General features: G+C 47.3%; 2 protein-coding genes across 2 annotated transcripts in view; both read right to left on the bottom strand.

Annotated features, from left to right (window-relative positions):
- Window positions 1-589, bottom strand: part of LOC112390998 (heat shock transcription factor, X-linked-like) — a 5,723-nt gene extending 5,134 nt beyond the window's left edge. Inside the window, exon 1 of the mRNA XM_024732080.1 lies at window positions 44-589. Coding sequence (XP_024587848.1) covers window positions 44-589 — 546 coding nt within the window. The remainder of the gene's footprint in view (window positions 1-43) is intronic.
- Window positions 590-2,334: 1,745 nt separating this feature from the next.
- Window positions 2,335-27,582, bottom strand: part of TMEM185A (transmembrane protein 185A) — a 33,311-nt gene continuing 8,063 nt past the window's right edge. Inside the window, exons 2-8 of the mRNA XM_024732082.1 lie at window positions 18,921-19,097; window positions 16,547-16,754; window positions 11,538-11,621; window positions 8,241-8,417; window positions 7,266-7,389; window positions 5,958-6,056; window positions 2,335-3,854 (exon numbers count right to left, since the gene is read on the bottom strand). Of these exons, the coding sequence (XP_024587850.1) occupies window positions 3,709-3,854; window positions 5,958-6,056; window positions 7,266-7,389; window positions 8,241-8,417; window positions 11,538-11,621; window positions 16,547-16,754; window positions 18,921-19,097 (1,015 nt within the window). The 3' untranslated portion in view covers window positions 2,335-3,708. The remainder of the gene's footprint in view (window positions 3,855-5,957; window positions 6,057-7,265; window positions 7,390-8,240; window positions 8,418-11,537; window positions 11,622-16,546; window positions 16,755-18,920; window positions 19,098-27,582) is intronic.

A 27,582-nucleotide genomic window follows, 5' to 3' on the forward strand; every position in this document is an offset into this window, starting at 1 on the left:
CCCTGGAGAGGGCTCCTCCCCCGCCGTCCCCCGCCCTCCTTACCTCGCTCAGGACGTGGGCGGGCCGCTCCTTCGTGGACAGGTTGGTCACGCAGAGGGACGTGTGCATGTCCTGGTGCACTTTGCGGAATCCGTAGCAGTTAAGCTGGCGGGTGAAGCTCTTCATACATTCTGTCTTGAACACCTTGTCTAGGCCGTCCCTGTCCAAAACCTCCTTTTGAAACAGCGGCCTGTTGATGCCTATGCAAGTGCCGTCTTCATTCCACCAAATGGACGCAAAGCGACTGCTGTGGACGATCGTCCACAGCTTCCTGGGAAAGGGGTGGAAGAGCAGGCTGCCTTCCCACACGGCCTCGCAGGCGGTGCGAGGCCCTTTCAAGAAAGGCTCTTCCGTCAAATCCTGGAAAGCGGCTTCTCCAGGCAGCAGCCTGAGGTCGGGGTGTCCCGCGGGCACGGGCTGGTCCAGGGCGAGGGACTGGGGGGTGCAGCTCCCTGAGTCGAGGGCCGGAGCCGCTGTGTCGGGAGGAAGAGGCGCCTCGCCGAAGCCGGGCGCCCTGCCCGCGGCGGGGCCCTTCTCGTCCGCAGCCATGCGGAGCGCGGCGTGTCCCTCCGCCACGTAAACGGGACAGTGCAGCGCGGCCGGCAGCACCCTGGGCTCACACTCCCGCTCAGCCCCTCACAGAAGTGCTCCGGTGGCTCGGGGGTGACATCACAGCCCAGCCAGGAAGTGACATCATAAAGGGCAGGCCCGTCAGCACGTCAGCCTCCTGCTTCACGCCCGTCATCGCAGGGGGCACGAAGACACTCGTGCACGGGTGCAGAGCCACAGGCCGAGCGCTCGTGCAAACCGGGCACGGCCTTCTGGTCCCGGAGCCCCCGGGCCAGGCAGACGTGCACGGACCCACGTGTGGCCCACGAGGTCAGAGGTCCTCCTGTGTGTCCCCTGGCCTTCCGGGCCGTGCACAGCACCCATGATTTCAAGCACGAGCATCGTCCGAGACGCGGCCCACGGTCAAGGGTGCAGGCACCCTGCCGTTTCGGCACCGTCACAGGCCGTGCAGCTGGTCCTCCACAGAGACCCTCTCCAGGCCCTGCCATCGGTCCACAGGAGGTGCAGGGCAGGGGCTGCAGCGGTGATGGGTGAGCTCCTGGGCACAGAGGAGGTCAGGCCGCTGTCCCCTGCGGCTCCTCAGCCTGCACGTGTCCACCCCAGGCTGGTCCCACTCTGCACACCTAGTCTCCCATCACCCGGGACGGGGCGGTCGCCCTGAGCCTTCACCCATGGTGCGGCTCACTTTCTGCCGACCGCTGTCCACGGGACCCCCGTCTGGGTTTGCCCAGGCCGTGAGTGCTGCCATCCTGCTCTGGGACCTGCTGCTCGGACATCAGACAGGCGGCCATGCACAACCGCCCGTCTGGCACGTTCTCCCCACGTGTGCGGCCACCTCCACTGATGCCCCCCACCCTACTCTGGTCACGGGCTCGAGGATCTTCCTGAGATTTCCACGACCAAGAAATGCCTCCAAACCCAATACGTCACCTTCCCACGGCCCAGGCGCCCAGCCCAGTGGGTGAGAGCGAGGGCTCGGCCAGAAGATGCCAAGGCCGGCACCACAGACCGGCTGATCCCCAGCTGCCTGGCTCACGCCCTCAGAGCCTCTGCTTCCCCACGAGGATACTCGTAGGAGCACGTGCTTCATGGGGTCCTGAGGAATCAGGGGGACATACAGCAGGAGGCAAGGTACCTGCCACTTAACTCACAGCTACCGTGGTTACGGAGAAGCGTGCTGTCTCACAGCGAGTTTGAATCTAAGGAGCTTAAGCAATGGTCCATCGGTGGCCCTTGGCTACCTGCAGGAAGCCTTCCATCACCAGCAAAAGTTGGCCTTCCTTGTCGATTCTTGCAAACCGTGGGCTGAAACGCCACCTGAGTTTACTGTCTCTAGAGACAGCTAGGGTGAGCTACCCAGAAATCACAGTGCATTTGGCATAGATGTAAGTGGTACTCGGTGCCCACGTGACTGGGCAATGCCTCAGGACCACTGAAAAGCCGAGTTCCACTTTAGAATGTCTGGGAACTCGCAAACACTCTTGGGCACCTCCTCAGCTGTCAGCATTGTGGCCGTGTGCTCCCCCGCCAACAGCCGAATCCCTGGGCCTCCCGCTTTCCTCTCTGTAGTGCATATTCTGGCTGTCCCTGGAGACTCCTGAGAGATGCTCACCCACCCCTGCTCCCCTCGGCTGCTGGTGGCGGCTCAAGGTTCCCTTTTGTGCTCGCTGACAGGACTTCCAGCATCCTGGACCATATCCAAATTAAGACCCGCACAGTGCACATGGAAAATGATGAACCAGTTTATTGAACAGCTAAAGGGGAAGAAAGGAGTGGATTGGGCTACATTTGCTATACACCAAGCAGGAAAGTTGGCACCATCCCAAGTGTCCCCCTTCAGATAGCACAGGCTTCCTACAGGCTGGCGCCAGGGTGGAGCGGTGGGCGTGGTAGATGCCAGCGGAGCCCGGTTTAGACAAGGTATCAGCTGCCCCCTCTCCCCCTCTCCCCTGCTCCCAGGTGACAATGCCAGGGCTCCTTTTACCTTCTTTTACTGCTTGTTCCCATCGCATCTGCTTTCTTCCCTCTGACTTGTGGCTGTACCCCCAGCTCCTGGAGTCGTGGTCCTCCTAGCTAAAAGCATGGGCCCAGCTTGGGGGCAGACACAAAGCCCCAGACCTCAACGCACACACTCTGATGGCCACGTTTAGTCTTGGCACCCTTCTCCAGTGCTCCAGCTTCCAGTTGTGCTTTATGGCTTTCTGCAAGTCAGTATTCCCAGCATGTTAGAAAAAAGCAGTTTCTTGCTTATTGTGGCCGTTCTGGCAGTAGCAGCTACTATGTTTGTGGAGAAATTGAAGGGGAAATGGCAATGTCCCATGAAGGGGTGGCACCCCGATGGGCAGGACAGGGGTGCCACTGGCCTCTACTTCTGCAACAGAACACGTATGTCTTCAGTACAAGCTTGTAAAAAAATACTTTAACAGAATATACTGTACAGAACTAGGATTTAACACGGTATATTACAACGCTAAAATATTTGTATAAATACTATACAGGCACGGAGTCACTCCATTAGAAAGGGCTCACCAATGGGGCCAGTAAAAACCCAGAGAGAAACGACGTCCACGGCAGGAGCATGGCCAGCTGAGGCAGCATGGGTGCACACGGGGCCCGAGGCCTATTCACAGTCCCCTAACTATGCCACAACAGGGGCATCTGAGCTACGTGGCCAGGCCGGCCTGGTTCAAAAATAATTTTTCAGTAACACTTTTGATGGAAATTTTCAAACTTTGAAAACCAGCTGTGTAGCCATTCCTGCTCAGCCCGAATCAGCCACCCAGGATGGCTCCAAGCCAGCTCCACAGGCACCTTCCCGGGGGAAATCACTTCTTCCCTCTCCACAGGCTCCCTCCATCAGATCCACAGCCGCTGACACGCACCCCACACCATGCTGCGTGTTCCAGGCCCCTGTCACCTGCGTGTCCTGTCGTGGTGAGTCACTGGTAGGCATTGAGTGCAAACAAGGCATGAGATGGAAGTCCCCGGAGACCCAGCTCCAGCTCCAGTTCTGGGGGTGGGGGAGGTGAACGGAGAGGCAGAGGAAGGCGGGAGAGTGCGGGCCAGGTCCTCTCACGATCTGCCCTGGAAGGGGCTGTCTAATCTGGCATTTCGATATTTAATTTGGGAGGTGGGAGGACATACTTTCCAGGGCTCTGGGTGATAACCACCCTGGTCTTCTTTCGAAACATAGGAGCGATCTTAGGAGGCTCTGGAACTGGCGTTTCTTCAGTTTCCTCATTACCTTCACGGTGGAGGTCGTAGGAAATGTTTCCATATTCTCTCAAAAATGGGCAGATTTCAAGCAGAAACTGACAGAAATCCTTGCGAATCCCAAACCACCCTGAAAAAGAAGAAATGTACTTTCTCAAACATTAGTCTCCATTGAACTTCAGGTTACTTTTCTTTCATGAATGAGAACTTTTCCTTGTACACTGTAGTGCTTTATCCTGATGTCTTGGGAATGAAGTCTGAGCAAGGCCTCAGTACCAACTAAGGGTAAGAAGGAAGCCCTGCAGCTCTGCAGCTCTGCAGGTGGCAGTCCTGGACTGGCAGCTACCAGATGTCTCCCTGGGGCCTGTTAGGGATGTGATCTTGGGCCCCAGCCCACACCTCCTGAACCAGAAACTGTGGCGGGGTGGCGGGGGGCAGTCCTGGGATTCTGATGGGTCCTCCAGTATGCGAACTACTGCTCTCACGAGCCTCAAATATCTGCGGTGTCTGGACTATGTCAACATCCTCCAGTCTTCCCGGCCCAGAAGAAACACACGTGTGACAAAGAATGTCACCCAAGAAAAGGATCTCCATCACCCTCTGGAGTCCGGGAAGATGGCAGGCGTGTGTTGGTCCAGGCCTCAAAGCTCCTTCTCCAAGGCCCATTCTTCTGGTCTGGGTACCACTAAACCGTCAGCTCAGTGCTGGCTCTCCTGGGGCAAAACCCCCGGTGGCATTAGTTTCCAGAAGGGCGTGCTCTGGGGCTACATGCAAAGGAGCTCAAAGTCTAGTGAGGAAAGGGGCCCTCATCAAAGAGCACTTCAGAACGGGCTATCACAGCACACAGGTGGAGGGGGAGAGAGAGAAGCCGGGCACCACTGACAAGACTTGGAGACCTCAGGAATGACGCTGGCAAGAGCGAGGACAAAACAGACACTGGGAGGACGCTCAGGGTTTGGCAGATGATGTGGATTTTCATCTCATCCTCAGGAGCCCCTGGGAAAAAGGAATCTTGGTCCCGGTGTTGCAGCGGAGGGGATGGGCTCAGAGAGGCTGCCTGCCGCGCTCAGGCCTCCCTCCGGTCATAGGGCCACGAAAGCAAGGCTGACGGCACGCCCTTGCCCTGGAAGATTCCAGGCCTTCTTCAGTCCTACCTTTCCCAGGGAAACTCCCTGATTGGGGTCCTTAGGTGCGTCTTTTCATAAAGCGGGGCCACACACACACACACACAGCCACGCATCAGGCACACAGACACACACACACACACAGCCACGCATCAGGCACACAGACACACACGCACACACACAGTTCAAGCGCTTCGGAAATGCTGCGTACATACAGTGGTTTCCGCCTTTCTGCCCGAATGTGGTTGCCATGAGAGTGATCAAGGAAAGCCAGAGCGGGACAAATATCGGGACACAAGAGAACGCGTTGTGGCCGTCCAGCTTGTGAACCAGCAGGATCTAAAGAAAGAGAAACAGTTGAGGTTCTGTCGATGGAGCATCTGAAAACAGACCCTCTCTGAAGCCAGACGGCACTGCCCCTCCCTCGTCAGGTCTCCTAAGGGGGACGTTCGCTCCACAGGAGGCAACGGTAACCCTCCACTCTGGGGGAAAGGACAAGAAGAGCTTTCATATGGCTCTTCAGGACTAAGCAAAATCCATCCACCTACAACATTTCCAACATCAGGACTGTTCTGGGAAACTCTTGCTGCTGTTTTGTTGGAGGAGTCAACAGTGCCCACTCTATAATTCTCCACAGGGCTCAAATACAAAAATACCACATCCAACTTTCTCTTTTGAGAAGACGACAAATCGGGGCTTCCCTGGTGGTGCAGTGGTTGAGAATCTGCCTGCCGATGCAGGGGACACGGGTTCGTGCCCTGGTCCGGGAGGATCCCACATGCCGCGGAGCAGCTAGGCCCGTGAGCCACAACTGCTGAGCCTTCGCGTCTGGAGCCTGTGCTCCACAACAAGAGAGGCCGCGATAGTGAGAGGCCCGTGCACCGCAATGAAGAGTGGTCCCCGCTTGCCGCAACTAGAGAAAGCCCTCGCACAGAAATGAAGACCCAACACAGCCCAAAATAAATAAATAAATAAATAAATAAATAAATTAAAAAAAGTTTCCTCATTACCTTCACGGTGGAGGTCGTAGGAAATGTTTCCATATTCTCTCAAAAATGGGCAGATTTCAAGCAGAAACTGACAGAAATCCTTGCGAATCCCAAACCACCCTGAAAAAGAAGAAATGTACTTTCTCAAACATTAGTCTCCATTGAACTTCAGGTTACTTTTCTTTCATGAATGAGAACTTTTCCTTGTACACTGTAGTGCTTTATCCTGATGTCTTGGGAATGAAGTCTGAGCAAGGCCTCAGTACCAACTAAGGGTAAGAAGGAAGCCCTGCAGCTCTGCAGCTCTGCAGGTGGCAGTCCTGGACTGGCAGCTACCAGATGTCTCCCTGGGGCCTGTTAGGGATGTGATCTTGGGCCCCAGCCCACACCTCCTGAACCAGAAACTGTGGCGGGGTGGCGGGGGGCAGTCCTGGGATTCTGATGGGTCCTCCAGTATGCGAACTACTGCTCTCACGAGCCTCAAATATCTGCGGTGTCTGGACTATGTCAACATCCTCCAGTCTTCCCGGCCCAGAAGAAACACACGTGTGACAAAGAATGTCACCCAAGAAAAGGATCTCCATCACCCTCTGGAGTCCGGGAAGATGGCAGGCGTGTGTTGGTCCAGGCCTCAAAGCTCCTTCTCCAAGGCCCATTCTTCTGGTCTGGGTACCACTAAACCGTCAGCTCAGTGCTGGCTCTCCTGGGGCAAAACCCCCGGTGGCATTAGTTTCCAGAAGGGCGTGCTCTGGGGCTACATGCAAAGGAGCTCAAAGTCTAGTGAGGAAAGGGGCCCTCATCAAAGAGCACTTCAGAACGGGCTATCACAGCACACAGGTGGAGGGGGAGAGAGAGAAGCCGGGCACCACTGACAAGACTTGGAGACCTCAGGAATGACGCTGGCAAGAGCGAGGACAAAACAGACACTGGGAGGACGCTCAGGGTTTGGCAGATGATGTGGATTTTCATCTCATCCTCAGGAGCCCCTGGGAAAAAGGAATCTTGGTCCCGGTGTTGCAGCGGAGGGGATGGGCTCAGAGAGGCTGCCTGCCGCGCTCAGGCCTCCCTCCGGTCATAGGGCCACGAAAGCAAGGCTGACGGCACGCCCTTGCCCTGGAAGATTCCAGGCCTTCTTCAGTCCTACCTTTCCCAGGGAAACTCCCTGATTGGGGTCCTTAGGTGCGTCTTTTCATAAAGCGGGGCCACACACACACACACACAGCCACGCATCAGGCACACAGACACACACACACACACAGCCACGCATCAGGCACACAGACACACACGCACACACACAGTTCAAGCGCTTCGGAAATGCTGCGTACATACAGTGGTTTCCGCCTTTCTGCCCGAATGTGGTTGCCATGAGAGTGATCAAGGAAAGCCAGAGCGGGACAAATATCGGGACACAAGAGAACGCGTTGTGGCCGTCCAGCTTGTGAACCAGCAGGATCTAAAGAAAGAGAAACAGTTGAGGTTCTGTCGATGGAGCATCTGAAAACAGACCCTCTCTGAAGCCAGACGGCACTGCCCCTCCCTCGTCAGGTCTCCTAAGGGGGACGTTCGCTCCACAGGAGGCAACGGTAACCCTCCACTCTGGGGGAAAGGACAAGAAGAGCTTTCATATGGCTCTTCAGGACTAAGCAAAATCCATCCACCTACAACATTTCCAACATCAGGACTGTTCTGGGAAACTCTTGCTGCTGTTTTGTTGGAGGAGTCAACAGTGCCCACTCTATAATTCTCCACAGGGCTCAAATACAAAAATACCACATCCAACTTTCTCTTTTGAGAAGACGACAAATCGGGGCTTCCCTGGTGGTGCAGTGGTTGAGAATCTGCCTGCCGATGCAGGGGACACGGGTTCGTGCCCTGGTCCGGGAGGATCCCACATGCCGCGGAGCAGCTAGGCCCGTGAGCCACAACTGCTGAGCCTTCGCGTCTGGAGCCTGTGCTCCACAACAAGAGAGGCCGCGATAGTGAGAGGCCCGTGCACCGCAATGAAGAGTGGTCCCCGCTTGCCGCAACTAGAGAAAGCCCTCGCACAGAAATGAAGACCCAACACAGCCCAAAATAAATAAATAAATAAATAAATAAATAAATTAAAAAAAAAAGAAGACAACAAATCAATACATTCAGATGCGTGGTGGCTAGAAAGCTACACTTCTCACTGCCAGCCCCCAGGCCCCCAGAGAAAGGCCACTCTGACTGTCCTGTGGTCCTCTGTTGGCAGGCTCGCCCGGGGAGCTGCTGTGCTGGGGAAGCGCAGGCTGCTGGGCCTCAAGAGTTCTGCCGAAAGCTTACCTCAAAAGTAAGGAGTGGCACGACAATGGTCATCCAGCTCAGCGCCATGGTGATGTGTGTCCTCCGCTGCTCTGCGATCACATCCATGGAGCGCAGGAACAGCACGGACCACACGATGTAGTAGAGGACCACCAGGCACAGAAAAGACATGAGAATCCACAGGGGGACACACACGACCTGAAGGGAGGAGGAGAGAAGAAAGGTCTTTAGGGTAGGCAGAGCCAACTCCTTCCCGGATCTCTGCGCTTAAGACGGTGCCAGGCCTGGATGGGGCCAGCGTGGGAAGAGGACCTGCTGCTCACTGTTGGGGTTGCCGTTGCCCTGGCCACTGCCCTGAGGCGTGAGCTCGCTCAGCGGGCCCCGGGCTCTGCCCGCCTCCCCTCCACCCGCGCCCTGGCTCACCCGGACATCCCCTCTTCCTAGTCATTTCCCATCCTGCCAGAGGCACTGTGGCCAAAGGCTCCTTGGCAACCCGGGCTGCGCAGGGGGCCCAGGCCCTCCATGAACTTGCAAGTCGAGGCTGGGAGGCTTCCGCCACTCAGTCTCCGCTGCCTCGCCCAGGTGGGTTCTGTGTCAGTTGCTGTCATACCAGAAAGAGCTTGTTTCACCCTCACACACAAGCCCACACGATGAGTCCTGGGGGCCTCAGCAGGCTCCTCCCGTGTGGCCTTTTCTCCCTTCTGCATGGCCCCCTTGGGTACATCTGTTGTCCCTTTGTCTTCTCTTACAAAACAGTAAAATTGACTGTTATCCTTTGGTGTCCAGTTCTATGACTTTTCACGCACACACGTATAGATCTGTGGAGCCTCGGGCAGGACACAGGACAGCTCCTTCACCCTGCCAGACTCCCTCGTGCTCTCCCATCACTGTGTCACCCCCTCGCCCCACCCATAACCCCCGGCAGCTGCTGCTCTGTCCTCTATCACGACACTTTTGTCTCTTCAAGAACGTGATGGAGATGGACTCATACAGCATGTAACCTTCTGAGGCTCCCTTCTCCCAATCAGCAGAACATCTCTGAGATGCCTGCAGGTTGTTGCGTGTATCTACACGTCACTCCTTTCCATTGCTGAGCGCTGCTCCACTGGGTGGATGCACCCCAGCCTGCTATCCAGTCACCCTGGGAAGGAGATGTTGGTGCTTTCCCGCTTTTGGCAATTGCAAATAAGGCTGCTATAAACATCTGTGCCCAGGTTTCTGTGTGGCTGTACGTTTACATTTCTCCAGGGGAAACACCCAGGATTGGCACTGCTAGGTCACATGGTAACTCCATGTTTAATTTATAAGAAATTGCCGAGCCGTTTTCCAGAGCATCCACCCAGTTTGGCATTTTTACCAGCGACGGGCGAGGGTCCGGGTCCCTCGGGTCTGCCCCAGCACTTGGTATTGTGGTTCTTATCTTTGCCATTTTGATGCGTGTGCTGTGGTACCTCATCCTGGTTTTTATTTGCTTTTCCCGAATGGGTAATGATGTCCTTTTCATGTGCTTATTCGCCATATGTCTATCTTCTTTGTGAATAGTCGGTTCGAGTCTTTTGTCAATTTTAAAATTAGGTTGTTGAGCTTTTAGAGTTTTGAGAGCTCTTGATGCTTTGCATACACGTCCTTGGTTAGACATCTGCTTTGCAAATATTTTCTCCTGGTCTGGGACCTGTCTTTTCATTAATTTCATTTTAATTTTGAGCTTCTTTTATAGACCATGTTGTTGGTGCCACTTCCGGGAACTCTTCACCTAACTCCAGATCCCTAAGATTTTTCTCCTATGTTTTCTTCTAACAGTTCTTTAGTTTTTACCTTTCGTTTTTAGACCCAGGACTTGAGTTGGTATATGAGTTTTAATCCTTCTGAGGAGCTCAGAGCTCCTGACTGGATGTTTGCTGTGCACAGCTTCCCCTTATGTCCCTCCTCCTAAAGCACGTCTGGGAACAGACTCACTTAGAGGCCTGGCCCTCGTGGGTGGAATGTTAGCGACCAGCCTCACTTGGTTTCTCTTGAACACTGTGGGAAACCTGCAATCTGGCTGCTGCATCTGCTGGGACTTGCACAGGATTGGGGCTGGAAAAATTCCTCTGTTCATCTTTAGAAAACATGCACAATTCCTAATCTTTTTTTTTTCTTCCGATTTCACCTTACACTAAAATTTTGGTCTTACCCAGATTTGTTTCCTCCATGGCACAACAGAAAGCTCTGAACCCAATTATTGTTCTCTAGACACAGCACCCTGAAGATGTAAGATGGGTGCCTGAACAGTATTTTTTATTATGAATGTTTTATCAAAGATTTTAGGCAGAAGGGATGGATCTTGTCTTTATTCACTAGAGAGGTAACTTATGTTCCCATATTTTCTTCCTTGTCGCCAAACGAATATTTTCTTTTTTTTAACTATATGTTTTACCTTTTTTTTTTTTAAAGGTAAACCATGTTAATCACAGACAATGTCTTATGTACAAAAGTACACATCAAGCAGGGTGGGGCCGGGGAGAAAACCCCAAACCCTGGCAAGACCTCGCCTCCCAGAGGCAAGATAATTCTTCTACCTTTTGTCTCATCTTCTTTCTATGCGTTACTAGTTGAAACCGTACTGTTTTCTCTAATTTGCAGCTTGCCATATATATCTCTCTCTCCATCCATTCTTCTGTCTATGCACGATCAGTTTTAACCGAACACCCATTAACGGAAGCAAGAGGTCACTCGCGTGACTCAGACTTCACCCCTGGCAGGAGTGTAAACTGGCACAGCTCTTTTGAAAAGGGAGTTGGCAGTGCAGTTTGTATTTCAAAACCTCAAAAAGTTCCCACCCTCTGGCCCAGTAATACTGTTTCTGTAGTCCTTCCTAGGAAAACAAGGAAAAAAAAAAACAGGCAAATATTTTTATGCACAAAATTATATGCTGCAGCATGATTTATAATTGTAAAACACCGGTAACAACTTCAATATTCGGAAACGAGGGGACGGTCTCATAAATGCATTTGAAGAATATTTTGCATCAATTAAACTTGAAAAGTCATGCTTATAAGAACCTTTTATTGACATGTAAAAATGCTTATAATACAACATTAGAACAACAAAGCAGGATACCGAATTATACATGCAGTATGATCTCAATTATCTTTATGAAACAATAAACCCCCAAACAAGGAAACAAAAAACACTAACCATGTTATCTCCCAGTGGATTATGGGTGATTATTATCCTATTACCTTCGCTTGCCTGTCTTTTCCGACATTTCTACAATAAACACGAATAACTTTTATAATAAAAAGAAAAGTTTATTTAAGGATTTAAAAAGTTACATACAAGCCACGGCCAGTGGATGATCTTGTCCAGTCTTAAGGCAATGAATATGAACTGGAGAATGTTGACAGAACACAGGATTTCTAACTAAAAATGAAGAGAAGAATCAGTTAAACAAAATAACGGCTGCATTCAATACCACAATTGTTTGGTTAACACGCTAAAGGCAATGCAAATTATAATGCAGCAAAAGTTTATTATGTCACGTCGCAACCTCCTGATTCTCAGCACCGGAGGAGCAAAGCAGTGCTGTGTCAAGGAGAAACCTGGCCCTGGCCTTGTGCCTCGTCCTCTGCTCAGTGGCTGCTCGGCCCTTTATGCTCATCCAGGCAATGGCCCGTCTCCAGGCTCGCGATCTGCAGAGACGCAATCTCTGGTGGTCTCCCCCAGCTTCCTTTCTGCGCCTACCCACAAACATCTCTGTTCTTAATCATCCCTGTACTGCTTTCTTCTTGTACCTGGAACTCAGCCTGCATCCCACCCCTTCCTTTCTGGCTCCTCGAGGACCCTGTCACATCAAGACATCAATTATGGATTCTTTATTGCATCTTTAACCCCACCACTCCGCGATCCTTCCCAGAAGCACAGAAACATGTTCAACTCATTCCCATTCAACACAAAATAACCCCAAACCATCAAGCTCTGTGAGACACCATGGACACTCGAGTCCCTACGGCCACCCCTGCCACTCCAAGCTCCACCCACTGTGGCCTGGCCTCCACCCTCAGGACCACCGGGAAACTGCTTTCATCAAGGTCACCTGATCAGCTCTGCAGCGTCGGACCACTTCTGAAGCGTGGGAGATTGCCCAGCACTCCTCCCTCCTCCGAGAACCCCAGCGCGCAGTCTCGCCATCCTCCTGGTCTCTGACACTCCCCTTTCACGTGCCTTTTCCTCTCCTTAAGTGGTGATGCCCCCCAAGGCCTTAAACTCAGCCTCTCTCCCCACTGTAGAGACTCACTCAGACACAAACACATGTGCTTTCACTCCCTCACCCTGCCCTGGGGTGGGGAGCAGAGCCAGCCTCCACATCCCTGGCCCGCGCGACCTCCTACTGCTCGCTTCTCCAACCTGTCTCCACCTTGGCCTTCCTGCTGTGGCCCAGAGCCGGCCTCCCTGAGGCACTTCAGAGGAAGCCCTTCTGCCCCCTGAGTTCATTACCCCACCTCCCGCACCTTGCTGCCTCCACCCTGTCTCACCGGGAGCTACCGCTGCGGCCTGATTCCCCAAATCAGGACACAGGAGGGCAGCCCGCATTCTGTTTCCCACACCCTCGGGCTCAGGCACTTGGCCCTGTCCTCCACTGTGCAGACTTCTCTAGCATCCCTAGCCCGGCCCCCATCCCGACTACTCCTGCTTCCTCGGGCCCTCGTGCTCCCGAATGCCCCGCAGGCAGCCCTCCTTCTGGCTGCAGTACTCACTGCTCTCCGAGGGCTCATCACTGCCCACAGGATGAAAGTCACAGGACGCCACGTGACCTGGCCCAGAACTGCCCCAAAGTTCCCAGTTCCCAGGGCATTTAGCGACTCAGCAATTCTTTCTGAGGCCTCTGGGCCAAAAGAAACACCTAACAGTTCCACTGATTTAAGTCATTAGATCTAAACTGAGTACTTATCCTAAGTAGCCATCTAAAAAAAAAAATCACCTCACGTTAATTGAAAGAAAAATGTTATGTGTGTCCCATTCTTAACTAACGACAAGTAATTCCTGGTGGGACGTGTGTGCCAGTCGGCACTGCACCGTTCCTCAAGACACTGCCGCCCTCATCACCTGCTCTCCGTATGGATTTTTTGCACAGTATTGCCTTCTCATCCCAGCGACTGCCAACAACTTAGACTCTTCCATGACACTATCGAAATGAATGTAGTGTGACCTAATAGTAAAGCCGTAAACTACACGGAGCTAGTAGTTCGTAGGGTGTCCCTACAGATGTCAGGGATCACTGCTTTTCCCTCAGAAATGTCTGGTATCCCATGGTGCCCCTGTGAGCTCATTATGGTGTCCTGGGAAGCTCAGCAACGCCTTGAGGACTGAGGACTGGCCCTTACTCAGCCCAATCCCTCTATGCAGACCCCCTCCTCCCCGGCTCCCTCCTTTATACTTCATGCTCCAGGCATTTTTTTTCTTTTTACTGTGGAAAAATACACATAATGTAAAACTTACCCTCTTTGTCTTGACCGTCTTTCAGGGTACAGTTTAATGGTGTTCAGTACGTTCATTCATATTACCACCATATGACTGTGGCTGTGACACCATCACCATGTTCCACCTCTAGGACTCTCTGCATCTTACAAAACTGTGCTCCAGTCATATCTGAGTCACTGGTCCACTCAACATGACAGACTTTCTTCTGCATCTACGGCTTCTTATGTGTTATTTCCTCTGCCTGAAAAATACCATCCCCTTCCTACCTGCACAGGGCACCCTGGCTCACCCGGACTCCTCCTTCAGGGCTCTGGGGGAACCTAGCCCCAGTCACCCCCTAGCCAACGTAGGTACTCCACCTGGGACACAAGAATCAGGAGGGAGCTCAACTCTTGGCATGTGCTTTCTTCTCGTAGGTAGATTGCCAAGAGTGTGACCACACTGCATTAGGAAAATACGGTTTCGTGCCCAGTATAGTCCTAGCCCTTGTGTACGCTTTTACTTTCTAAGAAACAAAGTTCCAAGTTTTCAGTTTTCTTAAACCTCCTCCTCAGCCCTCATCCGACAGTATTTATAGAACTTTCTGAGTGCTTTTCAACCTGGGTAATGCTGCTCACCTGTGGAAGAGCTAGGACATGCGCAGGCCCTAATGGCTGCCACAGTGACTTGAGGGAGCACCTCCGCTAGTGTTTAGTGGGCAGAGGCCAGGGAGAAGTGTCCTGAAATGCAGGGCACAGTCCTGTTCAACAAAACATTTCCTATCCAAAACGCCGAGAGCATACCCAGCCCCACTGAGAAACACGGCCCCAAATAGTTAAAATCGAGAAGCTTTGATCTCAGTGATCTTGTTTAATGTAAGCTTTTATGAATGATTTTTAAAGCTTGGTTTTACTTCATTCTGCTCAGATAATAGAGAAAAATGCAAAGTAACAGAGGCACAAAGTAGACAGGTAAGTGTGACTGGGTGGAAATGGTGCCTCGAACTAATACAGGGAATACAGATTCAGGGGAAGTTGGATGAGTCTGGAGCTCGTGTAGAAATCGGAGTTTACAAATGCGAATTTAGGAAGTGAGAGCACGTGTGAACAAGATCATTCAGAGGAAGTGCACGCAGTGAGGACAGAAAACGCCCAGGACTAGAATCCTGTGGAACAGCAACGTGCAAGGAGCGGACGGAGGAAGAATACTTCAGAGAAGGAGCTGAACGCAGGCAGAGGTGGCCAGACTGGTCGAGGGACCAGGGGTGTCAGGAGCTACGGCGCGGCCAGCGGCCAGACAAGATGGGGGCTCAAGAGGCCCCCGGATGAGGCCACAGGCCACGGGGAGCACGTGCTGGAGCAGGGAATGCGGGGTCCCTGTCGCACTGCTTCCCAGAGCCTTTCTGTGAGGAAGGAAGACGCACGAGAGGCAAACAGAGGCCTGAGGGGGTATTGCCGCTGTTTTCCGTTTTCCCTTTCAGATGAGAGAGCGAGGTCGCCGGAGAGTGGACCAGTTCAAGAGCAAATTCTTGGAGGACCCGACGGGGCAGAGGGTCTGAAGCGGGAGGGCAAGCGCAGGGAGGTTGAGAGCAGGCCCCCAGGGCTCCCCTCCCTCCATGGCCGCCCGGACCAGGGCTGAGGGGTCGCTCTCCCCGTGCCAGGCACAGCCGCTCCTGTCGCTCGGGGCCCTGTTCCCAGTGGTGCCCCGGGGCCTGGCTCCATCACTCTCCCACTGTGGGTACCTCCCTCGCCAGGTTCACGTACCCTGAGCTGCCACCCACCAGCTCCCACTCTCCCTTCTGACCAACTGCGGTCTTCTTCCTCCGCTCTCGACCCGCACAGCTCAACACGGCATCCACAGTGTCCAGTTTCCCCCCCTCGAGCCATTCTGGACCCGGCTGTGGGCCCTCAGCTTCTGGGCAGTTCGGCGCACGGGCTTTGGAGTCGGGCTGCCTGCAGTGGAATCCTGGCCCTGCCCCTGGATAAGCGGCCAGGAACAAATTCCCTACCCTTTCTGGAAACCAGGGGTGCCAAGTGCAGCCACGTCACGGGGTTGCTGCAGATCTTCAATGAGATCCTACTGCATGGAAGCGTCCAGCCCCAGGCCTGGTACACAGCAAGTGGGCAATAAATATTATCTGCTATTATTTTCATTACTACTATTAGCGTTGCTAGTGTTGCTTTTTCATTGGTGTGTGTATCCCTTACGTTTAGGCCAAGAGGGCTTGGCGTATAGTAAATACTTGATAAATGCTTACTAAATGAACATATAGGCCCATCAGGATAAGCTAACCAGGGAGCAGACAAAGTGCTGGTCATGGGGTCTGAGGTGCTGTGCTTGGCTGGGCTGTAGTACCCGGTCATTTAACCAAACTATGATCTAGGTATTGCTGTAAGGGTACTGACTTTAAGAAAAGGAGATTTCCCTCCATGATGTGGGTAGGTCTCAACCAATCAGTTAAAAGGCCTGAAGAGCAAAAACTGAGGTTTCCTGGAGAGGGAGATATCCTGCTGAGTCTCCGGCCCGCCAGCCTGCGCCATCAATTTCAGACTTGCCAGCTCCTTCAAATAAACCTCCCCATGTGTGTATCTACCTGCACATCTACATCTACATCCATCCTACTGTTCTGTTTCTCAGGAGAAGCTGGCTGATCCAGGTGGGCAGGGAAAGACGTGAAGCTGGAAGAAGCCTGATGGCCTCAGTGAAAAACCAGCGTTCTAAGTCAAGAAAGAGAAACATGATTATTTCCATCATCTTTCGTTTCCTTATGTACCATGATCTAGCGTTAGTCATCAACCTCTTCCTAACCAAGGACAAAAAGTCTCCATTACAATAACTGACCAAACGATTTTGCATTTTAAAACCTTCTTAAACATACGAAAGCTCACCTCCAGTGACCTGTCATGTCGAAAGCCCCAAACACAAGCTGCCACAGACACTGGGGAAACGAAGAAGAGCGGCATGAAGACTAGGAGCCAGAAGTGGCTGCCTCGCTCGATCCTGTCGCACACCAGCACTTCGAACAGCAGCAGCAGCAAGTGGATGCCCACCGCGATCAGCATCGCCTTGAACTCCACACACGTCTCCCCTTCTGCTCTGGAAAGGGACAGAAGGAGAAGAAAAACACCCTCAGTTTGGAGTCTCCATAACAAGCAAGCAGCTCAGGGCAAATACCAACTTCCGTGGATACTAAGGACTGTATTTGTAAATTTAACAAGAGGCTAAGGAAAATCAGGTAGAAAGCTAAATCAACATTCCTCCTTAACAGGCAATCTTTCAAACATCAAAGAACCACTACAGGACAAGAAATGAACATTTACAACCAAACCAGACTTAGACTTTGAACGGAATAAAGATATTCTCAGCAACAGCCCCAGTTATTATTTCCTCACGGTGCACATAAACACTCTGGTTCATAACTTTAAGTTCAACTACTTCCAAGATTATTTAAGCTGATTGCTTCCACTGCTAAAAACCGAAATATCCCTTAAATCTCACGATCCCTGTCTCTCAATGAATTAAAAACCATGTAAATCACATTTCATGCAATACTGTCAAAATAACTCTAGTTTTATGAATAAGTGTGTGCTATATTTCAAGAAAATACAGTAACTGTTGTTAGATGCTATTTTAAAATGCAAATAAAATTGTGAATGCCTTTTTATTTTCCTTTCTATTCCATTAGGATGAATTGACACCTGCAGATGATAAAGAAGAGCCATTAAAACTGTTCTTTAAATCAGTTAAAGCTGCTTAAGGATCATGCTTGGACTTAATAGGTTAACAATTAAAAAAATAATAAGGCCACTAATCAGGAAAATGCTTAACAATGCGTATGCAAGGCTGACTGTGCTTCATTCAAAATATAGATGAACATTTGTGATGTGTCATGTTGGTGATAAATACTTGTAAATTTAGGACACAGAGAAAATGAGGTCAGTGGTTATTTCTATAGGACCCAACAATGTTCCATTGGACAGTACTGACACTAGAATGACCATGTCTGTACATCCAGGACATTCAACCACGCACATACAATTCCTTTTCTTAAGGGAATCTTGAAAGGAATCTTAAATGTAACCAACAGAGAAAAGCTCAGATAGCTTCTAAATAACTAGCGGAACTTAAAATGTTTAGCTATGTAACTTTTCATTCTTTGAGTAGCAAACATTAGATATCTGAAAATACCTCATAAAAAATAAAAGATTTATGGCCACACAGGTAATCTTAAAAAAGAAAAACCTAAGAACTTAAAAAATCTAAGCTACGCATGAATGTCCCCCATCTGCCAGGGCTCTTTGTGTAGCTGTTTGCAAGTTCTTAGATACGTATGCGGTAACATATTTCACTCGATCTAAATCTCGTTTTGAAAGTTCATAACAAAGATTTAAACAAGCTGAGATGGTCCCCACTTCTACACTTTTCTCACATGAGCAGCTGCACTGCCCCCCTCTTCTCTCCCCACCTGCCTACCCGGCATTTCTTCACTCCTCATCTTCCTGGTGATGGTTTAGAACAGCCCCTCACTCTCAAGTCCCCCTTTTTCCTTTCCAAAGTTCCAAACTTTGTGAGGGAGAGCAGAGAGACTCTTGTGGGCCCCAGCAGAACCAGGCTGCACACTGGAGTGAGCTCACGACAGGAACTTGGACCAGAAGAACACCGTCCAAGAAGAAAGGCGTGAGGGGAGGTGGGGGTGAAGGTAAAGGGTACGCTCTGCCCGGCCCCCAAGGCTCTGCTCTCCTTCACGGCATCTGGGTGTCACCTTTTCCTGTCTTAGGACCTAACTGTTTCCTGGCCAAGCTGCCTCCTCCACACTAACAGTCCTAAAACCCCAGGACTAGGAGATTGGGACAAGGGGAGACCCAGTTCCAGGACTGAGTGGAGAAGGATATATCCCTGATGGCCAAAGCTAGACCTGTGGTTTGTAGAACTGCTCCTACAAACATGATGGTTTTATACGTCCTTGTCTAGCATGGTATAACAGTTCTATACTTTGCCTGCATGTTAGATTACTTAAACTTTTGTAGGCTGGCTAGGAACTTAAGCGCCTAAAATAAGAGTGCATTTGTTAAAAAGAGGATAGCAAACACTTAATTTTTAAAAACTTAGAACAGAACTCAGCTTGCCTATATTATAGTTCTTATAAAACCTCAGAGAGGTAGAAAAGAAAATAGTCCTGACTTTTGATAAAGTGAAAAACAAGATACTGCCCACCCCCCCGGCTCAGAGTAGAGACCAAAAGGTTTTATAAAGCAGTATTACCGATATTGCGGATTTCGTGCCCAGACTCCAGTTCCAACTGAGGCTCCAACAATGACCATTAACTTCCACAGCCATATTGGAGCAAAGACAGCCCAGTAACTCCACTGAATGATGCCATCCAGACGAAGGGCCAGCAACACAGAGAACAGCAGCAGACAGGCATAGATGAGGAATTTACTAGGAGAAAAGCAAAATGATTAAAGAGGATTCACACTTACAAATATGTGATATTAAAATGAGGAGTAATGAGTCACTAACAATAATCATATACCAAAAATTCTATGTAGAAGATATACTGTTGTTAGAGGATAAGACAAATATAAAGAAGACCAAAATAAGTTTCCTGCTTCCCAGGGCTTCCTGGTAGGAGGGAGTCCACACAGAAACATCTACTTACAACACAGCATGGCATGTGCCATAATGGTTCTATGGGTGGAGTGTGACGGCAGCCCAGAAGAAGAAATACGGATTCTGTCTGGGGGGACTGGGAAGCAGACAGGTGATGACCCTGGAGCTGGTTCTGGAGGATACATGGGAAGCTGCCAGGCAGGAAAGGATAGGAGCTGAGGCAGCACTCCAAGCGGAAGGAACTAGCCATCAAGACATGGAGACTGAAAAAAGTGGACAGGTTCAGGATATGGTCAAGTTCTGTCACTGACTAATTATTTGATTCTATTTTTAAACAGGTAGCCATCTGCCATATTCATATATAGTAATATTTTAGTATATGTATTATCCTTTTTGTGACTGAATTATACATATAAACATACACTCATATTTCACATAAAAGGGACTTCATGAAGAGGATGTTTTTAAAATATTAATTAGAAATTACATTGTCGAGGACTTCTACTTCCAGCTTTGATACAGTAAGAGGGATGGAGTTTTCCTTCCCACCTTAAACAAGAAACTGGACAAAATATATGAAACAACAGTTTTCAGACAGTGAACAACAGGCAGTGAAGGACCCTGATGGCAGAAAGAAAGAAAAGGAAGGAGATAAACTCTATCAATGCCCCAGCTTACTGCCTGGAGGCAATTTCCAGACTGCAGTAAGAAGGCAGTTAAAACCCAACCCCATTGACAATTACATGAAATATAAATGGTCTAAATACCAATTAAAAGACAAAGATTGTCAGGCTGGATTTAAAACAGCAAGATAACTATATGCTATCTATAAGAAACCTACTTTATCTATCTACAAAGTGACAGGTAGATAATAAGGACAGAAAAAGTTATACCAGGCAAACACTAACCAGAAGAAAGAGTGACTTTACTAATATCTGTTTTAGTCTTCTACTGCTGCTATAACAAATTACCACAAACTTAGCAGCTTAAAAGAACGCAAATTTATTATCTCACAGCTGTGTGTGTCAGAAGTCCGGACAGGTTTAGTTGGTTTCTCTGCTCAGAGTCTCATAAATTAAATCAAGATGTCAGTTGACTGGGCTCTTCTCAGGTGACTCTGGGAAGAATCTGTTTCCAAGTTCATTCAGGTTGTTGGCAATCCTGTTTCTTGTGGTTGTAGGGCTAAGATCTTAGTTTCTTTGCTGGCTGTCAGCTGGAGGCTGCCCTCAGGTCCTAGGGTTCTCTCTCTGAGAAGAACATAGGCCTTTACATTCAAAGCCAGCAGCAGCATATCGAATCTTTCTCATGCTTCTGACTTCTTTTGCCATATGGCTCCTGCTTCCAGAGAAAGTGCTATGCTTTTAAGACCTCATGTGATTAGATTGGGTCCGCCTGGATAATCCAGGATACTCTTCCTATCTTAAAGTCCACGACTGTGGTAGGCAGAATTCTAAATATGTTCCCCAAGATTCCTGTCCTCAGTTATTCAGTCAAGCACTAATCTACGTACTACCATGAAAGGACTCTGCAGATGGAATTAAGGGTACTAATCAGCCAACTTTAAAATATGGAGATTATCCCAGATTATCCAGTTGTGTCCAATGTAATCATATGAGCCCTTAAAAGCAGAAGAGGAAGGCATACAAGTAAGTCAGAGAGATGTGGCAGAAGAGGAGAGATAAGGCAGAAGGGGAAGTCAGTGAGATTCCAAAAGTGAGAAGGACTCCACCTGCCTTTGCTGGCTTTGAAGACGGAGGACGGGAGTCATGAGCCAAGGAATGCAAGCCGACTCTAGAAGGTGAGAATAACTCCTAGCTGACAGCCAGCAAGGAAATGGGGTCGTCAGCACTACAACCACGAGGAACTAAATTCTGACAACAACCCAAATGAGTTTGGAAGCAGATTAATCTCCAGAGCCTCAAGAAAGGTACAGAGCCCTGCTGACACCTTGATTCCAGCCTTGTGAGACTCTAAGCAGAAGATCCAACTGAGCCATGCTGTACCTGTACTTCTGACCTACAGAACTATGAGATAATAAGTTTGTGTAGTTTTAAGACACTAAATCTGTGGTAATTTGTCACGGATGCAATAAAAACTAATACTGTAACCTTAAAGACATCTGCAAAATCCCCTTTACCGTGTAACATAACATATTCATAGGTTCCAGGGCTTAATGCCCTGGATGTCTCTGGGGGAACCATTCTGCCTACCACAATATAGGGTTTATATATATATATTTTCGGTACGCGGGCCTCTCACTGTTGTGGCCTCTCCCATTGCGGAGCACAGGCTCCGGACACGCAGGCCCAGCGGCCATGGCCCACGGGCCCAGCCGCTCCACGACACGCAGGATCCTCCCGGGCCGGGGCACGAACCCACGCCCCCTGCATCGGCAGGCGGACTCCCAACCACTGCGCCGCCAGGGAAGCCCTAAGATATATTTTTGAACAAGGAATATTACCAGGGACAAACAGGAGCATACACAATGATAAAGAGGTGATTTGTGTTGGAGGAGGATCTAGCAACTGTAAATATTTATGTACCTAATAGCAAAGCTTCAAAATACACGTAGAAAACATTAATAATTAAAACATTAAGGAGAAACAGAAAAATCCACAACTATTACTGGAAATTAACACTTCTCTCTCAGTAACTGATCGAACACATAGAGAATTACTAAGGATATACAAGTTTGTAATAACACTATCAACCAACATGACCTAATTGATATTGATAAAGCATTCCTCCCAACAACAGCAGAATACAAATTCAAGTGCAAATTCGGGTGCACATGGAACATTCGCCAAGACAGACTGAATTCTGGGCCACAAAACAAGCCTCAACAAATGTAAAAGGACTGAAATCATACAAAGTAAATCTCTAAGCACAATGAGATTAAATTAAAAATCAATAACTTAAAGATATTTGAAAAATTCTCAAAATATTTACAAATTAAACAATACTCTTCTAAATAATCCATAGGTAAAAGAAAAAAAAAACACAAGGAAAATTCTTAAAATTCTGGACTAAATGAAAGTGAAAACACAACAAACCAAAATATGTGAGATATAGCTAAAGCAATACTTAAGGGGAATTTACAGCATCAAATGCTAAGTAGAAAAGTTCTCAAGTCAATGATCTATGATTCACCTTAAAAAACTAGGAAGAGAAGGAAATTTTTAAAAAATGAATGGAAGTAAATAATAAATATACACACAAATATCAATGAACTACGTAAGAAACATGTTAGAGAAAAATCAATGAAACTAGGGACTTCCCTGGCAGTCCAGTGATTAAAACGTCGCCTTCCAGTGCAGGGGGTGCAGGTTTGATCCCTGATCGGGGAGCTAAGATCCCACAGGCCTTGCGGCCAAGAAGCCAAAACATAAAACAGAAACAATATTGTAACAAATTCAATAAAGACTGTAAAAATGGTCCACATAAGAAAAAAGAAATCAATGAAACTAAAAGCTGGTTCTCTGAAAAGATCAAGAAAATTGGTAAACCTATACCTAGAGTTATCAGAAAAAAACCAGTAGACACAAATTACCAATACAAAGAATGAAAGCGGGGACATCACTACAAATCCTACAAACATTACAGGGATTAGAAGTGGATATTATGAACAATTTTATACACATACATTTCTTGAAATAAAGATATTATTAAAGTTCACACAAGAAGAAATATTCATATTCCTGTATCTATTTAAAAAACTGAAATTGCAGTTGGACTCCTTCTCACAAAGAAAATGTCAGGGCCAGACAAAATCTACCAAACACATAAGGAAGAAATAGCACCAATTTTTCACAAACTCTTGCAGAAAAAGATGAGAGGGGAACATTTCCCAGTATTTTATGAAGCCAGCATTACCCTGATACCCAAACCTGACCAAGAAAGAAAACTACATACCAGTATCCTTCATGAAGACAGATGCAAAACCCCTAAAAAACAGGCTATTGAATCCAGCAATATATAAAAAGGATATTACATTATGATTAAGTGTGCTTTAGCCAGGATTGCAAGTTTCACTTAACATTGGAAATCAGTTAATGTAACTCACTGTATTAATAGAATGAAAAAGAGAAGGCATATGATTATTCAATAGTTCCAGAAAAAACATTTGACATAATTCACTACTCACTCAAGATAAAAGCTCTAAACTAATTAGGGCTAGAAGGGTATCTAGAAAAAAACATAGTCAAAAATGCTTAATGGTTAAAGACTAAATACCTTCCCCCTAAGACTGGAAACCAGGCAAGTATGTCCACTTCAATACATCTATTCAACACTGTACTGGAGGTTCTAGCCACAAATATAATACAAGGAAAAGAAATAAAAGGGATAAAGATTCAAAAGGAAGGAGTAAATCTGATATTTGCAGACAACATGATGTCTACATAGAAAAAAGTACTCTACCAAAGAAGCTACTAAATCTAATAAGTGAATTTAGCAAAAGTTGCAGGATACAAGGTAAATATACAAAAAAATGTACTGCATTTCTATATGCTAGCAATGAGAAAATGGACACTTTTTTAAAAAAACTATCATTTACTGCAACTTTCCTATAAACCTAATAATATTTAAAATTAAAAGTTTATGAAAAACTACCATTGACAACAGTATCAAAACATGAAATACTTAGAGATAAATTTAACAAAATATGTGCAAGACATACTCTGAAACCTAACACTACCAAAAAATTAAAGATCTAAATAAATGGAGAGATACACCATTTTTATAGATTAAAAAATTCAATATTGTTAAAATTTACATCCTCTATTAGTTTCCTATGGTTGCTATAACAAATTACTATGAACTTGATGGTTTAAAACAATACACATTTATTCTCTTATAGTTCTGCAGGCTAAAGGTCCACAGTGGGGTTCACTACATTAAAACTAAGGTGTCAGCAGAGCCATGTCTCCAGAGACTAGGAGAGAATCTATTCCTTGCCTTTTCAAGTTTCTAGAGCTGCATTCCTTGCACTACCTTGGGCCCCTTCCTCCATCATCAAAATCAGAAGGGCAGCATCTTCAAATCTCTTTCTCTGCCTCAATCCCATTGCCTTCTCCTCCTAATAGTATCTCCTTCTGCCTCCCTCTTATATGGAAACCCATGAATGCATTTAGGGCCTGCCTGGATAATCCAGAATACTCTCCCCATCTCAAGATCTTTAACTTAATTACATCTTTTGCCATATAAGATAATATTCACCTTTTTGCCACAGAAGGTAATATACACAGGTTCCATGGATTAGGAAGTAGGTATCTTTGAGGGACATTATTTAGCCTACCATACTCATCAGATTATTCAAAAGATTCAATGCACGTAGTCCCATTTTTGCTTTTGTTTCTCCTGCCTGAGGAGACATATCCAAAAAAATATTGCTAAGACTGATGTCAAAGAGCATACTGCCTATGTCTTCTTCTAGGATTTTTATGGTTTCAGGTCTTACATTTAAGTCTTTAATCCATTTAAGTCTTTAATCATTTCTGTATATGGTATGAGAAAGTAGTCTAGTTTGATAACATCTTACGCTGTCAGAATGGCTATTATTAAAAAAAAGACAACAGATAACAAGTGTTGGTGAGGATGTGAAGAAAAGGGAACCCCTGTCCACTGCTGGCAGGAACATAAATTGGTGCAACCACTATGGAAAATGGTATAGAGGTTCCTCAAAAAATGAAAAATAGAACTACCATGTGATCCAGCAATTCCACTCCTGGAGATTTATCTGAAGAAAACAAAAACACTAATTCAAAAAGACATATGTACCCCTATGTTCACTGCAGCCTTATTTACAGTAGCTAAGATATAGAGGCACCCTAAGTGCCCATTGATAGATGAATGTTTAAAAAAGATGTGGAGTGTGTGTGTGTGTGTGTAATGGAATATTACTCAGCCACAAAAAAGAATGAAATCTTGTCATTTGTGACAACATGGATGAACCTACATGGTATTATGCTAAGTGAAATAAGTCAGACAGAGAAAGACAAATACTGTATAAGTGCATTTATATGTGGACTCTAAAAAAGCAAATTAACAAACTTAACAAAACAGAGTCATAGATACAGAAAATAAACAGGTGGTTGCCAGAGGGGAGGAGAGGAAAGGAGGAGAGAAATAAGTGAGGGAGATTAAGAAGTACAACTTCCAGTTACAAAATAAATGAGTCATGGGTATGAAATGTACAGTGTGGGGAATATAGTCAAAAATAATATAATATCTTTGAATAGTGACAGATGGTAACTAGACTTATTGTGGTGATCATTGAAGAATGTATAGAAATATAGAATCACTAGGTTGTACACCAGGAACTAACATAATCTTGTAGGTCAATTATACCTCAAAAACAAACAAACCGATAGAAAAAAAGATTAGATTTGTGGTTACCAGAGGTCAGGGTTAGGGGAGGGGGAATTGGATGAAGTCAGTCAAAAGGTAGAAACTTCCTGTTATAAGATAAATAAGTATTAGACAGGTATTTTACAACATGATAAATGTAATTAACACTGCCATATGTTACACATGAAAGTTGTTAAGAGAGTACATCCTAAGAGTTCTCACCACAATGAAAAATATATTTTTTCTTTTTCTTTTATTTTGTATCTATATGAGATGATTAATGGTCACTAAACTTACTGTGGTAATAATTTCATGATGTATGTAAGTCAAATCAATATGCTGTATCTAAGCTTACACAGTGCTGTATGTCACGTATATTCCAATGAAACTGGAAGGAAAAAAACACACAATAAAGCAAGGCGCAATAAAGCAAGGCACAATAAAACGAGGTATGCCTGTATGCATTTAAGGTTCCACCATGTCTTTTTATGGCTTGATAGCTCATTTCCTTTTAGTGTTAAACAAGATTCCACTGGAATAAATAATAAACCACAGTTTATTTATCCATTCACCCTTTGAGGGACATCTTGGTTGCTTCCAAGTTTTGGCAACTATGAATAAAGCTGCTATAAATATATATAAAAAAAAGATTCAGTGCAATGCCAATGAAAATCCAAGCAGCCCCTTCTGCAGAAATTGACATACTCGCTCTAAAAATTATATGAAAATGCAAAAGACCTCAAATGGGCAGAACAATTGTGAGAAAGAACAAAGTTGGAGAAACTATACTTATACTGCATGTTTTCATGGCTTACTATAGAGCTACAATAATCAAGACAATGTAGGATTAGCATCAGGAGAGACACAGAGAACAGAATACAGTCCAAAAACATGCCTGTACATACATGGTAAAAGGTGCCAAGGCAATTCAATAGAGAAACAACTGGGCTTCTATAAATGGTGCTGAAACAACTGGATAGATGGGAAAAATGAACCTAGACTCTTAACCTCGCAGCATATGACAATCGTTGCTAAGGAGGTAGAGCAAATGGAACCCTCATATACTGCTGGTAGGAATGCAGTGTAGCCACTTTAGAAAGCACTTTGGTAGTTTCTCATAAAGTTAAGTATACCCTTACTCTACAGCCCAGCAATCCCATACCTAGGTATTTACTTAAGAAAAAGGAAAACATATGTCCACACAAAGACTTGTGTTCAAATGTTCAAGGCAGCTTTATTTATAATAGCCACTGGAAACAACCCAAGTGTCCAAAAACGGCTGAATGGTTAAACCAACTGAGGTATGTCTATTCAAATGGAATACTAATCAGCAGGAAAAAGGAACAAACTAGGGCTGCATGCAACAACATGGATAACCTCAAATGCACTACGCTAAGGAAAATAACTCAGACTGAAGGCACAACTTACTTGACATTGCGGAAAAGGCAAAAGTATAGATGCAGAAAACAGATCACCCGTGATTACCCGTGGCTGTGTTGGGGGAAAGGATGACTACAAAAGCACACGAGGGAAGACTTTGCAGTGACAGAACTTTTCTATATCTCTGTCTTTGGGTGGTGCTTACACAAGTGAACGGGTTTATCAAAACTCATAGGACTGTGCACTAAAAAACGGTAAAATTTACTGCATGTAAAACATACTTCAGTAAACCTGGCCTATCTATTAATCTATCTAATGTAAACTGACAGAGCCACTTTGTGGAACAGTATGGAAGCTCTTTAAAAAACTAGAAATAGGGCTTCCCTGGTGGCGCAGTGGTTGAGAGTCCGCCTGCTGATGCTGGGGACGCGGGTTCGCGCCCCGGTCCGGGAAGATCCCACGTGCCGCGGAGCGGCTGGGCCCGTGAGCCGTGGCCGCTGAGCCTGCGCGTCCGGAGCCTGTGCTCCGCAACGGGAGAGGCCACAGCAGTGAGAGGCCCGCGTACCGCAAAAAAAAAAAAAAAGTC

The sequence above is a fragment of the Neophocaena asiaeorientalis genome, unplaced genomic scaffold (genome assembly GCF_003031525.2).
Source record: "Neophocaena asiaeorientalis asiaeorientalis breed wild unplaced genomic scaffold, Neophocaena_asiaeorientalis_V1.1 scaffold2328, whole genome shotgun sequence".
NCBI classification, from domain to species: domain Eukaryota; kingdom Metazoa; phylum Chordata; class Mammalia; order Artiodactyla; family Phocoenidae; genus Neophocaena; species Neophocaena asiaeorientalis.